The sequence below is a fragment of the Carassius gibelio genome, chromosome B2 (genome assembly GCF_023724105.1).
Source record: "Carassius gibelio isolate Cgi1373 ecotype wild population from Czech Republic chromosome B2, carGib1.2-hapl.c, whole genome shotgun sequence".
NCBI classification, from domain to species: domain Eukaryota; kingdom Metazoa; phylum Chordata; class Actinopteri; order Cypriniformes; family Cyprinidae; genus Carassius; species Carassius gibelio.
In genome coordinates this window covers 2689988-2707222 of record NC_068397.1, presented here as the reverse complement: position 1 = coordinate 2707222, position 17235 = coordinate 2689988, and the positions used below count along the sequence as shown (strand labels likewise).

The following is a 17235-nucleotide window of genomic DNA, read 5'->3' as shown; positions in this document are numbered from 1 at the left end:
TTGTTCATTTAGATCAGATGTGAAACCAGTGGCTTTTGCAATAAAAATAAAAAAATAAAAAATGCACCAGATGGCTATTTTTGTTGTCACATTCACTTGCAGTCATTATATTATACTACATTATTCATATCGCAATGTTTTATTATGTTAAATTCAGTTTTTCGCCTTTTTGGAATAAATGTGTTATTTTAGCTTGCATCTGCCATTTCACTCGATGTGGCGCTCCTTCACCTCCAGCAGATGGCAGTGTGGAGCCTCGCGCTGCTCTCTTCCGCAGCAAAGGAAGAGAAGAGAAGAGCGCTGCGAGAAAGTCAAGAGACTCCGCGCTCATCATCCGCTGCCGAGGGATCTGTCCCGCCACCGATTCCCGGTCCGTAGACCGTCGTGTCGATCCGTACAACAGGGCCGCGGCGCGGAGATCAGCGCATCATGGGGAACGCAGCTACCGCCAAGAAAGGCAATGAACTGGAGAGCGGTAAGAGCTTCATCCGCCTGATATCACAAGATGCATTACTTTATAAAGTCCTTGTCTTCTTATAATGTCGGTAGCGTTGTTTTTTTTAAAAACTTTGTAGCAGGGGCTAATGCTAGTTAGCTGGTCACTGAGTACAAATGTTAAAGAATCGCGTGTTTATATGATCATATATCACACCGTGTTTATTCTGCATTCTCCACAGCCAACAAAAATGCTTTTTTATTTTTTATTTCTTTCTCGTGTTTTAAGTTAACGTTGTTTGTTTTTCATCTAGGCGCCATAAAATGACTCAAACTAGCTTGGTCAAAGGCTTATGGTTTTACGGTACTAGCCTTCATTATGTAACTTTAAAACGCTAATATAAGCTGAAACTTAGAAACACAGGAAAGTCTCTGTTTTCTTGACTTCTGCTTCGAGTATGTGCTCGAGCCGAGCGGCTAATGATAATCTGTTTGCTAGGCTAGAGGCCCTGGATGCTGCTAGCCTGTATCAGGAGAAACACTCACACAAACGCTGTTTCTTATCGTTCACATACGTCTCTACATCTCCAGCTGCCTTTAGATAATGCACATAAACCTGAGCAGTTGATCTAGTTCTGGTGAACTGGAGAACCAAGGCTGGAGACTGAATAAATACGATTAGCACAGGCTTCCAGGTCGGGCCTGTTAGCAGCAGTCTCTAGTAAACAACACAAAGTCATTAAGTTAATTAAACTGTTGTAGGATCCGCGCTTAACGAGTGGATAGTAAATATTTAATAAAATGCCAACTTGTTAGTCTAAATTATGTTTTTCTGTTATTTTAATATATCGCAAAAACTATTAATTGAAGAATCTTCCCATTAACAAACTGCTAATTTGCTGGTTATTGATAGTTTTATTGATTCTTGTTAGTTTAGGTATTAGGGGGGTAGAATATGGTCAAAATAAGGCAATGATATGTGCTTTATAAGTATTAATTAACAGTATGCATCCTAATAAGCAAGTAGTTAATAATGAATAGTGATCCATATAATATAGGCCTAGTTATTAATAAGTTAATGTTAATAAGACACTGTAGAAAGGTGATATTGCATGTAATAGGCATCTGTCAATCAACAGTCACAGTCTGAATCATCTCAAACAGGTTGATGCTCATGGGAAAGATACAAGGACAATTGTGTAATGTAATTCACTCACCTTTATGCTTTTCTGTAAAATAAGCATATATATATATATATATATCTTTACATTCAAACACTCTTTGTTTTTGCTGAAAAAAAAGCTTAATTGTTTAACTGGTTTCTGATGGTCTGTCATCTTGACCAGGCTGATATTTTTATTTATTTTGTATTAACAGTATACCATTGTATACTTTTTGCCCCGGAACAATATATTGCACACATACTGGGGCCTTTATCCAGCTGATCTCTAAGCCTGAGCTGCTGATAAGAGCCCAGAAACAAGCTTAGTCTGGTTTGAGACTTCTTTTCTCAAGAGTGTGTTTTTAATTTCATGTGTGATTGTGAACATAAAGAGCAAAAACATAAAGATTGCCTTCTTTAAATCATATGTTATGTTCACTTTGTCCAAACTAGCATAAGGATAATATCCTCAAGAAACGTGAAGATAATAAAAAGGTCATGGGATTTTTAAAATGCTGGACAGTTGAGAGGGCGAAAAGTGCTGTTTATTTATATTCAGCTTAAAACTATGAAGAGCACTTAGCACTTTGCTTTCGTCATTGCTGTGATCAGCTTGTCATCTACAGTACAGCGGATAAGAGTAATTAGTAGATTTGAAAGGCCTGATGCTATCAGCTGCAATCGACACTGTTAGTTTACCCAGGATGCACTGCTCAGTGTGACGGACCTCCATATGCATTTGAAGTGCTGAAATAACCAGCATGTTTTATCTCAAGGACAAAAATGCAGTGCATTGTAAATATTTAGGTTATTTTAATGTCATGTTAAAGTCTTTTTAAAGTCAGTTCACTGGTGGAGCAGGTTCAAACTTGTTTTATTTTGCGATTGTTAGACTCGGTCTTTGAGTCTGATTGGTTGAGCAGGGCTCATGTTCCTGTTTTCCAGACCAGCTGTCAGTCTGTGTAGTGATATTAGAGATATTTTCACTGACTCTTTCTTTCTGCAGGTTATATTGGTGCTAGTGGTCAGCCGATATATCGGTATATTTAGCATTTTTCAAATATCGGCCGATATGTTTTTCAGCTTGGCTGCTGTTTGAGGCGGGACTTTTATTTTGAAGGTTGTCTAATAATCAGACAGAATGGTTAAACAAAGGAATGAATGTATACAGAAAGTATTATAACGATTACTTTTATATTGTTAGTAAAGGAAAGGCCAACAATGCTTTCTCGTTTGCCGTCAGGATTAAACAAATCTGCATTTATATCATTTAAACAAATCTTTGAATGACTAATGAACATTTAATTTCGCAAGCCTTGCAAACTCAGTTGAATCCAGCCGTGAGATCTTGTGAAGTGTGTATCCAGCAAGATCACGTGTTCTCTGTGTCACGGTCGGTCTCTGTGAATTTAATACTTTCAATAAACTTTAAACTCATGATTTCAAATTATGCTGAGCTTTATGTATCTGTCCACTTTCATATTCATGTCATTTTCTCTGTGTGTAAAATGAGGGTAACCTTGGCTTTATTTGAAAAATATGATTCCCAATGGACTCAAAATTCCCAGAATTCATAGTGCCGTGTTGATTAGTGTTTACTTTTGAATTGTAGTTTTATTATATTTATTTGTGAAAAATACTTTGTCATCTAAAGTATAAGTGTTTTTTACACTTTTTTTATTTATTTATTTTTTTATCGATTGTCAAATGATTTCAAATGTCTTAAATATTAATAACTAAATGTATGTTTTGCAAGATATCGGCATCAGCGTCGGCTGTTAATAACATCATATCGGTCGACCACTAATCATTATTCCAGTAGGACTGTTTTTATTAGAGAGTCATTGAATCATTTTCTCAACCATTTTGTGTAAACACACTTCTTAATTTAGGGAAAGAAACGCCACCTGTGTGTTACTCTGAGATGCAGTGTTTCTCTTGTGGCTTTGTTTGCACTTCAAGATGTTTTTTGAGAGAATGGATGTATGTCAAATGCATGTTTTATGGTCTCGCTAAACTGCTTGATTTCTCATTTGTTTTAAGTTAAAACAAGAAAACACGAAAGAGTGAACTAAGACAAAACACATTGAAGTTTGAGAGAAATTCTCAGTTAAATGTGACCATTTTCAAGTTGTGTATCTGTATGTCATAGAGCTCCTTATGAATAGATAAATGATGCACTTTGTTCATTGCAGTTCAGTTTGCTGTTAAATTCCCAGTTACCTCTTTATCCTTCACAACACAGATAGTTGGTAAGACAATCTTGGAACAGCCCTAATCTTGTCTCAAAAAGTCAATTTCTTACCATAATACAGCATAAAATAAAAACCTTTGTGTAAATCTTAATCGTAACTGATCTAGTCTTTGTCTATGTCCATGATGCGTCTGAGCAGTTGTACTGTACACACGGTTGGTTCCAGGCCGTCTCATACTTGTGAAGCGAGAACATGCCTTAAAAGGCTGTGAGAGAATCCTCCTGCAGACGTCTGCTGTTGGAGAAACCTTCAGACCAGCTCCAGAGACACTGACTGGCTGTTAGTAATCAAGCACACTGCAGCAGGACCCAAAACCACACAGTTTTTAATGTTATAAGCTGTAAAGAACATCCTATGATTGTCTCGGTCTTATTCAGTATAAATGATAAACGTTTGAGTCTCTATCAGCGTTTGCTTTGTCTAGTTTTTAGTTTTTTTTTAGTGCTGTACTTGTCACATCTTATCCATGTCTTGCACCGTCTAACTGATGTGATTGTTTGACGGAAGTCTTTCTTTTATCCCTCTCTTTCTCTCTCTGCTTCTTCATCATCCCATCCATGTGGGTCAATGTTCCTGAAAATCCTTGCTGATCTGTAGAGACTTTTGGTATGATCACAATTACATAAAGTCACCGCAGTGGCGAGAAAACATTCTGCAAGTATTTAATCATTGGCTTTTCTCTTCCCTTGTTTTCCCGTCACTGCGGTCAACTGAAGTCTGCTGTGTTAGATGTGGGATTGTGTTAATTTCTACTTTGGATGTTATGCTCTTGTGTTCATAAATAAAATGCATGCATGCTTCACAGAAACGTTATTTTGATCACCTCTGATGTCCGTCGCAACCCTTGCCTGATTTTGATGTCTAGAAAGTGCTAAAGTAGAAACATATTCCTTTGTTTACTTGTAGACTTGAATATGAAGTATCTTTTGATTTTGATTAGTTGACTGAGTCATTTTTCAGATGTAATTTTGTAATTCAGATTGTTGTATTTCTTCCCGGCAGTGAAAGAGTTTCTAGCCAAAGCCAAAGAAGATTTCTTGAGAAAATGGGAATCACCACCACAGGTGTGTTACTTGTTTTATTTTTTATTTCTTCCTCATTATGAGTGATAACTAAAGCAATGTGATGGCATTCATTTTCAATAACTGCTGCCCTCTAGGTCACTTCCTAACAGATGCTGTATTGAGTCTCGGCTTTCAAATTCTGTCCATTTCATCACAAAAGTCAAACAGAAAGACAACAAATCTTTAATATCGCCATATAATTCAGCAAATTGGAATAGAAACAGAATTCAGTCATTTAATAACAAACTGTGTTATTTACAACTTGAACGTTTATGCTTTTATGTAGTGTTAATCCATTGTATCTAAAAAAATAATTCAATGTGGACATCTAATGTATATTATTGTGTTGTGAAACGATTAATTGTGATAAAACACGTCCATTTTTAAAAAACAATTTGGGTGTGATTTTGGGGGTGTGTGTGTATATATATATATATATATATATATATATATATATATATATATATATATATATATATATATATATATATATTTATTATTACAAATACATGCACGAAAAGTATTAAACTATTTATATTAATTTTTTATATATTAAATATTTGTATACATGTAAATGTTTTCCAAATGTATACTGTATGTGTGTGTATTTATGCATAATAAATAAATTGTTTGACGTCTGTGTGTATGTGTATATATATATATATATATATATATATATATATATATATAAACGTCAAACAATTTATCACAACTAATTGCATCCAAAATAAGTTTTAGATAATATATGTAGGTGTACTGTTTATTTATTATGCATAAATACACACACATACAGTATACATTTTGAAAACATTTACATGTATACATATATTTAATATATTAAAAATATGTATACATTTTGAAAACATTTACATGTATACATATATTTAATATATTAAAAATATATTAATATAAATATTTTAATACTTTTCGTGCATGTATTTGTATATATAAATAAATAAAATATGCTAAAATAATTTTGGTAAATTCTAATAGTTTTTGGCCGTATATCTACTGTATATAAATACATATAGGACTATATACACATTTTCTTTGATATTGTATTATTTCTCAGAAATGTGTTATTTGTGGTAATGTAGGACAGTTTATTGAAATGTTTGTTTGATTGTGTAGAGCACAACAGGTTTAGAGGACTTCGACAGACTGAAGACGCTGGGCACAGGCTCTTTTGGGAGAGTCATGCTGGTTAAACACAAGGCTTCAGATCAGTTCTATGCCATGAAGGTTCTGGACAAGCAAAAGGTTGGTTGTGATCATACAGGACACCAAGATTACCATGATTTCACCCCATGAAAATTAGGGATGGGACGAAATATCGTTTGACAAAATATCGCGATACAAAACGTGACGAAACGCATCGAGGTCGAAAAAAATGGATCGCGAAATAAAGATAGATGGCACTGCTGCATGATTTGCGTAGTATATAAATAATTTAGTGTATTATATGTGTGTGTATGTATATGGGGCAGACATACAGTCTATGGTGGCAGGCTGGCAGTACCATCTGCTGATCAAGCAGGCCAGGGTAAAAAAAACTAAATGAAAAAAAAAAATTATATCCGGGGAACGGTGCGGTACGTCGTCACGTCAAGACAGCGCATGTTGCAACAACAACAGGAGTGCACTGCGATTGGCCCACGATTCCGAAGCCTGTCCCATCTAAATGATGAACAACGCGAGTCCGTCTATGCCCGAATATGTGAAAAATAGGGCTGGGACAACGCGACGCAAAATATGCGCATCGATTCGTCGACCTGTTTTTATTTCTCTAAAAAACTTTTGCAAAACGTTTACCTTACGTGCGCTGAATATACGTGATGGCTGGATCAACATTCTGTCCAACGTTATATAACCAATCCAGGGGGTTTTCTGAATTGATCTTTTTTTTTTTTTGGCGGCTGTCAAAGCCTTATTTGATCGGTGAGTGAGTGACTGCTGCGCCTGATGGGGAGCGTACGAGAGAGAGCCACGGCTGCGCGCACACACTCACAGTCTTCAAACTACACGAGCGCTTCTTGCTCTCTCTCTTACGGAAGTTCTAAGCGGCCATGCATTATAATTTTTTTCCTTTTTGTTTTCTCATTATAACGACTTAATTTTCTCGTTAGCTCGACATAACAAAGTTCGTTTTCTCGTTATAACGGCTTATTTTTCTCGTTATCTCGACATAACGAAAGTTTGTTTTCTCGTTATAACGACATGAGTTTTACTGTTGCTATAGTAACGAACTCAACTTTGACAGGCATCTGATGGATAACCATGCAGGCGCTCTTACTGTAGCCTATATTTCAGCAAATTTTGCTTCGCCTAGGTAATAACGTCTACAATACATGTATATAAATAAAAGAGCGTTCATGTGTACGTATAGTGTATGTGTGTGTAGAAAAAACGATTAAAACATTATAGAACAAAACTGAATTGAATTAGCCTATGGATTTTACATATACATCACATTTCTCATCAATATGGTTAACAATAAAGATTAGTAATAAGGAAAAGAAGCACCCCATCAGTTATATTCAAGTCTATAGTGCCACCTGCTGGCGCAGTTTTGTAGCTTCTTAGAGAAAACTAAGTCGTTATAACGAGAAAACGAACTTCGTCATGTCGAGAAAACGAGAAAATTAAATCGTTATAACGAGAAAACGAACTTCGTTATGTCGAGATGACGGGAAAATTAAGTCCTTATAATGAGAAAACAAAAAGAAAAAAATATATAATGCATGGCCGCTTAGAACTTCCGTACTCCCTCCCTTGTGCATATTAATCAAAATCATTAAACACGATAGAAAAAGGGCGAAACACCAAAGTTTCACCCGCGCTCGCGCACTCACAGTCTTCAAACTACACGAGCGCTGTCTTGCTCTCTCTCTCTCTCTCTCCCTCTCCCTCGTGCATATTAACCAAAATCATTAGACACGATAGAAAAAGGGCGAAACGCCAAAGTTTAATGTGGAGCATTCAGAGATTTTTTTTCTCCATGACAGGCTGCTGGCTCCCACTGTTCATTTTTATTTATTTATTTTTTGGAAAAAGAGCGAGAGAGAGTCTCTGTGTGCGTGTGTCTGTGAGAGAGGGAGGGAGTGAAGGATTGAAAGACAGAAATGTTTGAGCTAGTTTTATTTTATTTTTTTCAGACCAGTGACATAGATGAAAGAACCACTAGGGCCAGTGCTTCAACATCAGGGGCAGCAGCAGAGCAGCACAGGGAGCAGAGCAGCGCTCTCAAAGATCACTGATTACACCAGAACATGTTGATATGTTAGTTTTTTTTTAAGAAGAACCAGTCCTGAGATAACTTAACCTAGGATTAGAGCAGCACTAAGGGAGTGTTCTTGTTTGTGTTTGGCCAGTTAGGCCTTGTGTTTCCCTGTGTGCAGCTGAAACAAAAATAAGTTGTTATTATACAGTAATATTTTCTTTTTTGATATCGTATCGTATCGTGACCCTGGCATATCGAGGTGCATCGTATCGTGAGTTTAAGTGTATCGTCCCATTCCTAATGAAAATATTAATGATTATAGACAAAACCATCAAAGGTGCTTTTAAAGTCTTAATTAAAACGTGCATTTAAAAGGTTTTAGTGAACTCATTCAGATAATCAGAATCAAGTTTTCAGACAGACCATGGTATAAATACAGTATGTATGATGTTTGAACATCCTCTCAAAAATACTTAATACATTTTTGTTTGTTTTCTCATAGGTGGTGAAGTTGAAACAAGTGGAGCATACGCTAAATGAGAAGAGAATATTACAAGCAGTCTCCTTCCCGTTCCTCGTCAGATTGGAATATGCCTTCAAGGTACTGTATCATAATTCATATAGTGATCAACAGATGTAACCCAGCCAGGGACAATAATCAGACAATATTACGACAAGAAAGTATGTTTGGTAATTTATTTATTTTATTTTAAGATATTGTGCAAAATAAGTGTTTGCTTGTTCGTTTTTGTGTACCTATATATTTTTCTAATCTCTTATTTCTAATTTTCTTAAATTTTTAAGCCAAAATGTCTTAGTTAAGCAACATTGTTGTTTTTGGAAGAATAAAAGGCATGATGTAATGTCGTGTGTATAAAAATATGACATTTATTGCAGGATCAAAGTGACTAATTGTGTTTACATTCACTTTGCATCGTCAAAATAATGATTTTAAGCTATTATTGTTATTTTAAAAAGCATGATACCATGGCAGTAATGTGAGCACAGCTTTTGAAAAATAATAATAAATATGGATCCAGCAAAACATAAATGTGTGAATAAAACATTTAAAAAGCTAAAAGCGAAACGGTGTTCTTGAATAGTCTAGAAGCTAGAAGGAGTGTGTTTACTAGTTTAGACTTCAGTAATATTCATCTAAAAACATTAATTCTGACTTTATTCTCACAGGACAACTCTAATCTGTATATGGTGATGGAGTATGTACCAGGAGGAGAGATGTTCTCACATCTCAGACGGATCGGAAGGTTTAGGTGAGGGAAGACATGTTTGAGCTTACTCTTACTTTACTGCTGGATCAACTCTCATTTAACTCCAGCACTGGTTTACACAAAGGATGCTTGCATCTGATCCAATTATTTTCTAATGAACAGTTGGTTCCAAACATGTATTTTCTAGCTGTAGATTGCATGTGTACAGTGTTATATTCTTCTCTGTACATGTTAGTAATTCACAACAAAATATCCTTTCTGTAAAATGACCGCACATACGTGATACTGTACAAACTGTCAAACTAAATATCTGATGTTGGAAGTTTAATTTGGGTCCAAATGTTTTTTGTTTTTTAATGCAAGAAATGATTTTTATTCAGCTGTATGGGATTGTGATTTGTTATGGGATATAGTATTAGTATATTTGGATAAATACATTAAAAAGTAGTCAAGAAGTATACGAGAGAAATTCTAAACAATTTTGGTATTAGGTAAAACTACTGTTAAACATCCAGCTGTTGTCATCTGTACATGCTAAGACCGTTTCTGAGCGAGGAAAACCGTGCTTCAGTGATTCCCATCAATCTCTGGTTTTGTCTCTAACTCTGCGATGTGATTTCTTTGATCGACAGTGAACCTCATGCACGGTTTTACGCTGCACAGATTGTCCTGACTTTTGAGTACCTCCACTCTCTAGACCTCATCTACAGAGACCTGAAGCCTGAAAACCTACTCATTGACCAGCATGGATATATACAGGTAACTAGAGGAATTATGAGAACCAAGATACATAAACAGTGTGCAATGGCAAGAATAAGTCATGCATTCTTTATGCATAAAATGTGGTCTGTTTTTAATTTAACTTACAATTATTGATAAATAATTTGTTTGCACTTTTCACATTTTTATTAAAAGCATTGAGTAATCTTTCACAATTCAGGGTGGAAAAAGAAGTGAATAGTAACTTTTAGATCCTCCTTAAGCAGCAGAACTTCCTCAAGTGATGTCCTGAAGCTGCTAATAAGACTTCTGACCAGTTTTAGACCATCCCTGTCCTCAAACATGAAATCATAAACCGCTGTACTGGCATTCTGCTCTAAAATGCCTTTATATTACGCTGAATCCATTGTTCCTTTCAGTGTTTTTTTTCCAAAAGTCATTGAGTTTTAAAACCACAATTTCCAGGCCTGGAAATGTTTTAGAAAATTGAATGACCCCGAAAGTTTTGGAGATGTCATGGAAATCTATTTCACAAATCTCTGTATAATAGAATTGTGTTTACTTTACAGTTCTGAGTTTGCTGTGTTTTATTGTTATTTTATGTTATAAAAACTGCTTGGATGTGCTAAACTGTAATTTCCCGCACAGGTAACAGACTTTGGTTTTGCAAAAAGAGTAAAAGGCAGAACCTGGACTTTATGTGGAACTCCAGAGTACTTGGCACCAGAGATCATCCTCAGCAAGGTAAGCCTCGGGTGTTTAAATCCAAATGTACAAGCAGGGCAAACCACTCATTTGTTTCTCAAATTCAGGGATACAACAAGGCTGTGGACTGGTGGGCCCTTGGTGTTCTCATATATGAAATGGCAGCTGGATATCCCCCGTTTTTTGCAGACCAGCCTATACAGATCTATGAGAAGATTGTGTCTGGAAAGGTACTCGCACGTTTGTATACAGTCAAGAAATTCGATTTATTTGGATAAGCAAAACAAAATGGCATGTTGAATGTGTTTGGTAGGTACGATTCCCCTCACACTTCAGTTCTGATCTGAAAGATCTGTTGAGGAATCTGCTGCAGGTGGACCTGACCAAACGCTTCGGCAACCTGAGGAACGGTGTCAATGATATCAAAAACCACAAATGGTTTGCCACAACGGATTGGATAGCCATCTATGAGAGAAAGGTATACTGCTCAGTCTTCAGGATTTCCTTAATTTTAGTTTTTCTTTCAATTTATCTGTCGTTTAGGGCTGCACGATGTGTCGTTTAAGCATCGATATAGCGATGTACGAATCACAGACAGAGAGAGCGCGCGCGCACGGGAGAGAGAGAGACAGAGAGAGAGTGCACGCGCGTGAGCGAGAGAGAGACGGAGAGCGAGAGAAACCGAGAGAGAGACACAGAGTGAGAGCGAAAGTGCACGCGTGAGCGAGAGAGATGGAGAGAGAGCGCGTGCGCACGAGAGAGAGAGAGAGACAGAGAGCGAGAGAAACCGAGAGAGAGAGAGCATGCGCGCGCGAGAGAGACACAGAGTGAGAGCGAGTGGGAGCGAGCGAGCGAGAGAGAGAGAGATACAGAGAGAGCGTGCGCGCGAGAGAGAGACGGAGAGCGAGAGAGAGAGAGAGACAGAGCGAGAGAACGTGCGCACGGGTGAGAGAGAGAGAGCACGAGAGACAGACAGAGAGAGAGAGAGAGTGCTGTCTTGCTCTCTCTCCCTCGCGCATATTAATCAGTTGACGCGATGGTGTCGATGTTTAAACCATTTAAAATGAGAATGTAAGTGTGCTCACCCCATTTTTGTTTGCAAGAAAAAATATCGCGCTATATATCGCAGAAAAATAAAATATCGCAATGTAATTTTTTCCCAATATCGTGCAGCCCTACTGTCGGTATTACATCTTAAAGTGGCAGCTGCCTAATATACCTTCTGCTGTTTTGTCGTTAATGTCCATCAAACAACAAATGAATATTTTCTGTAAACTACTGTATGTTTGCTATTACTCAAGATCATGATTCCTTAATTTAAAAACAAAAACAAAACACGTGGCTATAGATTACATTCCAGTTATTAAATAAAACCGCACCACTTTCGTTGCATGAAGAGAGGTGTTAAGTTTGTGGTTGTTTTGATGACATCACATGTCTCCTGTCAGGTGGAGGCGCCCTTCATCCCAAAGTGCCGAGGTCCTGGAGACACCAGCAACTTTGACGACTACGAAGAGGAAGACATTCGTGTATCTGTTACAGAAAAGTGCGCAAAGGAGTTCTCCGAGTTTTAGTTACGGACACATCAAAGCTAGACATATATGCATATATACATATATTTACTATTATCTATATATGTATATGTGTGTGTGTGCATCACACACCTCAAATAAGGGTATCTTTGCACTCTAAAGACCTGGGATGAGCAGAGAGCACATCACCGTCAGAGTTCTTGTGTACTTCCTTCATTCCTTCGGGCTTTAGAGGTCACCGGGTTCTTACCCATCATGCACTGGCACATCGGTTCACTCTCTTCCTGCTCCACTTTCACTTTCAGACAACCTGTTTGACATTGTGTTCCCCGTTTAAAAGCTTATTTTTTTGACTGATGTTTAAGTAAGGCATTACAGATATGTGGGTGGGGGGGGGCACAGACACAAAGGCCAATTCAGCATTGTTACACCAATTAATTAGTTTTTTGTTGTTGTTGTTCATGGCGGCGTCATACAGTGTTGTTATTTGAATAATTTGACATTGCCTGCACCTATTGGCATTTTTTTTGGTGTTACACGTCCGTGTCCTTTTTATCTTCACATTTAGACCAAAACAACTGACAACTTTTTCAGGTCTTTTTTTTGTTTTTGTCATTGTTACATGTGCAAATCTGTCGAATTAGAGCATTTAAATTTTTTTTTTAATCACGTTGTGTGTTGAAAGCATGACCAAACCCATCGTGTTGTGAACGGCAGAGGAAGAGCTCTTAACTCTTCTTCATTACAGAGCCCACAGATTGATTGCATTACAGATGTTACAGTGATCTTTATATCACCATGTTACAGTTGAAGGTCCAGTCTCATGCATATACTGACAGATGTTGTTAGCAATATAAAACATATCTTATTTTACCACTTTTGTGCATTTTTATTCATTATAACGAGGTTTTATTCTGAAGTAGGAGATAAAACCTTTAAACGAGTGCTGTTTATAATTTGATATTTTAAGAAAAATGGCAAATGCATTGGTGCAGCTGCTGTAGGATGAGTTAATTATCACAGAGAGGCACTCATCAGTTACATATCAGTTTGTCACCGTTTTTAATTAGTCAATGTTGAAGCTGTTTTGCAAAGTTCTCTCTTAACTGAAAATTGTAAAACTGCCAAAACGCCATGTTGTCTCCTTCATTGTTGCTGTTGAACTTTTGTCCTCCTTTTTATTCGTATGACCGAATGTAGAGTTGAAACTTCTAGATATGCATATTGTTTGAGTTCTGAGGTACATTCTCACAGTCATATACTAAGAAACTGACTCTGTTACAAAGAAAGAGAGAAAAAAACCGAGGTTGGTAAGCCTCTTCTCCTTTGTATCACCTATAACCCAGTTATTGTTCAGCTCATAATGCGTATATGCATTATTTCTTATAAATGTTTTTATTTATACACACATTAGAGAGATGCTAATAAATTTTATTTTTAAGACTGGTTGTTCGTTTGAATGTATTTACTGGTCTTTATACTCTGAAGAACCCTTTACTTAGTCTTCTGTTTTTAATTATAGCGAGAAACCACCTTTTCTGTCTGGCGGGTTATTGTTAGCAAACGGTGTTGTGTCATTTCAGGCTAAACTAGTATTTTTTGGGATATAATCGAGAAAGGAACGACATTACCTACTAGTGTTGATGCATTAAAGAAAAATCAAAGAAGCAAGAGCAGAGTACAGCTTTTACAAAAAATAATCACAATTGCAAATTTGATTGCTTTAAAAAAAAAAACAAAAAAAAAAAGATAATTTCCCCAAAGCTTCGATGCTTTAAAAAGTTCATAATGACAGTGTAATCCTCTTCAATCAAGCTGTTTAATTCAATGCATGGACCAAAAACATGCTTGATGCTTAGCTGGACTTAGCTGCATCCGGAAAGTATTTACAGAAGGATTATTTTAATTTTAAGAATCTATTAAAATAATTATTGTGCATTTATAACACGTTTAAAAACACTAAGACTGCGCGAGGGTAAATCTGACATCTCTCGTGACTTCGCAGTTTCTCTTCTTCAGACGCATTTCTGACATCAGGACACTCTTTGGACACGTGTCAGATTTTCTGCACAACTGGACTGTACTGACCATTGTGTGCAGCAGGGGGCTCCAGAAAACGGCATGGATCTAAAGTGGAATAATGTTTACAAATAAAAATAAATAGAAGCTATTTTTTGTCATAGTCAATAGATTAACATACAATTTTATGTATAAAATGTCAAATAAGTGCGCACAGTATTTGCTTGCTAAATCTTATTTTTAAACACTTTCTTTCTTTCGAGTTAGAGTAAAGGGGGGTGAACTGAGGAAAAAAAAAGAAGAATACTGGTCTTGCACGATTTGCAATGCTAATGAGTATTCCCAAAAAGAATGGATAATAGAAAGAAAAAAAAACGCAGCTGTCTGAGCTATTTTAACCCTCTGTTATTCAGCTAGCAGCTACAGCAGATCAACGCGTTTGCTCTCTCTCTCTCTCTCTCTCTCTCTCTCTCAGATCCCTCTTTTCTGCATGCTCCAGTTTCCAGAGAGGAATTCCCTCTTCCTGCAGCAGCACACATGTCAGCACATCTGTCTCTGTTAGGAGCGACTAGTTCAGGAGGAGGATGAACATTAAACCAATTACTTGAAAATAAATAGAGCATGATTGTGATTCTTCTTCATCGAGAGTCAGTCAGGCATATAACATGACACTTGTATGTTTGTGTTTCCTAGCAGTGCTGAAACAAGATGACCTGGATCAGATGTGTTTGTGCTGATGAATCACTGCTCCAAAGCATCATGTTGCTCTGTTGTTTTACCCCACATCGCTCATATCTGATTTATTCCTTTGAGGTTAAATTACTGAAGGCTACAGACTCATATGATTCGTGCAACATGATCGATACTTCATAATGCATTGCTTACAATTTTTGGTAACACTTTAATTTAGGGACTAATTTTCACTAGTTGCATATTAGCATGCATATTACTATCATATTGGCTGTTTATTAAAGCACATATCAAAGCCTAATTCTGCATGAACATATTTTAGATCCCTTAATCCACTCAATACCTAAACATACCAACTACTTAAACTATTAGTACGCAGCAAATTTTGTTGTAAATAGTGTGAACCCGACTTTCATCATTTTCAAAATGCTTTTAATGATTTATAACTTAACATTAAGACATAATGTTACCCTGCTGGTTGCAATATGCCTATGATAATGTTTTTGAAAATGCATGCATTTTACTTTAAGTTTGCTTCATTTGCATGTGTATGACATGGAGGGGTTGCTTTTAAGAACATGTCTTTCATCTCCCAACTATAGAACTATAAAATCTCTCTCTCTCTCTCTCTCTCTCTCTCTCTCTCTCTCTCTCTCTCTCTCTCTCTCTCTCTCTCTCTATATATATATATGTGTGTGTGTGTGTGTGTGTGTATATAAGCTAATAAAAATACATAATACAAAATTCAAAATACATTACATGTACATGATTGCAAAAAAAAAAAAAAAAATGTTTACACAAACCTTCATTATGTGAAGACTTGCTGTCCAGCTCATACAGCACTCAAAACACTCATAAACAGTGTCTCTGTTCTTCCCAAATTGCTATATTCAGCGTAACATGTAGACAAAAGATTTTAGTCACAGCTAAATGAACAGTGAAATTCTAATTGTGCACTTCATTACTAATGAACAGAATCATAACTTAATAATCAAGCTAGTGCCACGATTCATTTGTGCCAGGAATGAAAACGAGGCTGTGAGGGACTGAAGTACGGTGTGTTCAATGGATGGCACTGTTGTTTAACAACATGTGACCGTTCTGATGACAAAACAAACAAACAAAAAAGAACTAAAACTTTCAAGAAGACAAAAACTCCATAAAACAGTTTTGAAAGTAGTGAGTTGTGAACATTGGTTGAAATTTGGTTCCTTTTGATACAAACATAGCTTAAATATATGCATGAATATATTGCCTAGATAAACTGTATAGAGTCGAGTTCTATTAGTCCATGCACATGTTATTTTCTAGCAATATCATTTTCTATACTTGCACATTATGTCACTCATAAAATGTAAATTGTGCCCTTGCCTTTCACTATGACATTTCAGCATTAACTGGTACCAAAACTGGCAGGAAAGAGGTAGTATGATACACTGACTGAACTATAAAGGCTGGGACACACCAAGCCAACATCAAAGAATTAGCAGTGACTAAAGCTGACTGCATTGCTGCCTGATGTCGCCTGTGTCTGGGTCAAAAAATTGCACTTGAACACACTGCAAAGACTACAGCCAACGGCCAACTAGCACATACAATTTGTACCTGCATGAGAGGAAATCACTTTCCATACCCGCAGGCTGCAGAAGTCTGAATTTGTCATTCAGAAAGGGAAACTAGAACTGTGGTTATACATTGTGTAAACAAAGCAGCAGAACTTGCTTGCCGTTTTGAATATGAATCATGTTGATCTCTTTCTTCATTAGGCAATCATGTCATTAAGAAAATATTTGCATACTGGATTGCTTAGAAAAAAATGAAGCTGTATAATGAGAAGAGCATTCTGTGTGTGTTCTCTTTACTTTTGTCATTTTCAGTCTAGGATTATAAGAAACGGGGAAAAAGGTACCTCTTGCTCTTACTGCTCTAATGTTTTACAACAGCATCAAACCATTCAGGACTTATAAAAAAAGATACTTTCATTTTTCAGCCAATGGATAGAGTCATATTTAAGCAGAAGAACAAATTTTTTTAATGTTTATAGTCATGGTTCCTCTGTTTTTAATAATACTATGTGGTGTTCCACAAGGATCCGTACTTGGACCACTTTTTATTTAGGCTGTACATCAGTCGCGTGCCTTTTATTTGTCCTGTTGTAGAATTCCAGCTACAAGCAGACACATAAGTCATAATTTAAAAAAGTT

The 17235-nt window shown here is 36.5% G+C and overlaps 1 protein-coding gene across 1 annotated transcript; it reads left to right on the top strand.

Moving 5' to 3' along the window:
• Positions 1 to 239: 239 nt before the first annotated feature.
• prkacbb (protein kinase, cAMP-dependent, catalytic, beta b) lies at positions 240 to 13768 on the top strand. The gene is made up of 10 exons (XM_052548799.1): positions 240 to 475; positions 4855 to 4916; positions 6048 to 6176; positions 8639 to 8737; positions 9325 to 9407; positions 9998 to 10124; positions 10734 to 10829; positions 10898 to 11020; positions 11104 to 11268; positions 12239 to 13768. The coding sequence occupies exons 1-10, from the start codon at positions 430 to 432 to the stop codon at positions 12362 to 12364; spliced, it is 1056 nt and encodes a 351-aa protein (XP_052404759.1). The 5' UTR covers positions 240 to 429; the 3' UTR covers positions 12365 to 13768.
• Positions 13769 to 17235: the final 3467 nt, after the last annotated feature.

Coding starts and splice junctions, on each gene's coding strand:
- prkacbb (XM_052548799.1), top strand. CDS start 430: ATGGGGAACGCAGCTACCGCCAAGAAAGGCAATGAACTGGAGAGCG. Junction 476..4,854: donor AGGCAATGAACTGGAGAGCG/GTAAGAGCTTCA, acceptor TCTTCCCGGCAG/TGAAAGAGTTTCTAGCCAAA. Junction 11,021..11,103: donor AGAAGATTGTGTCTGGAAAG/GTACTCGCACGT, acceptor TGTGTTTGGTAG/GTACGATTCCCCTCACACTT.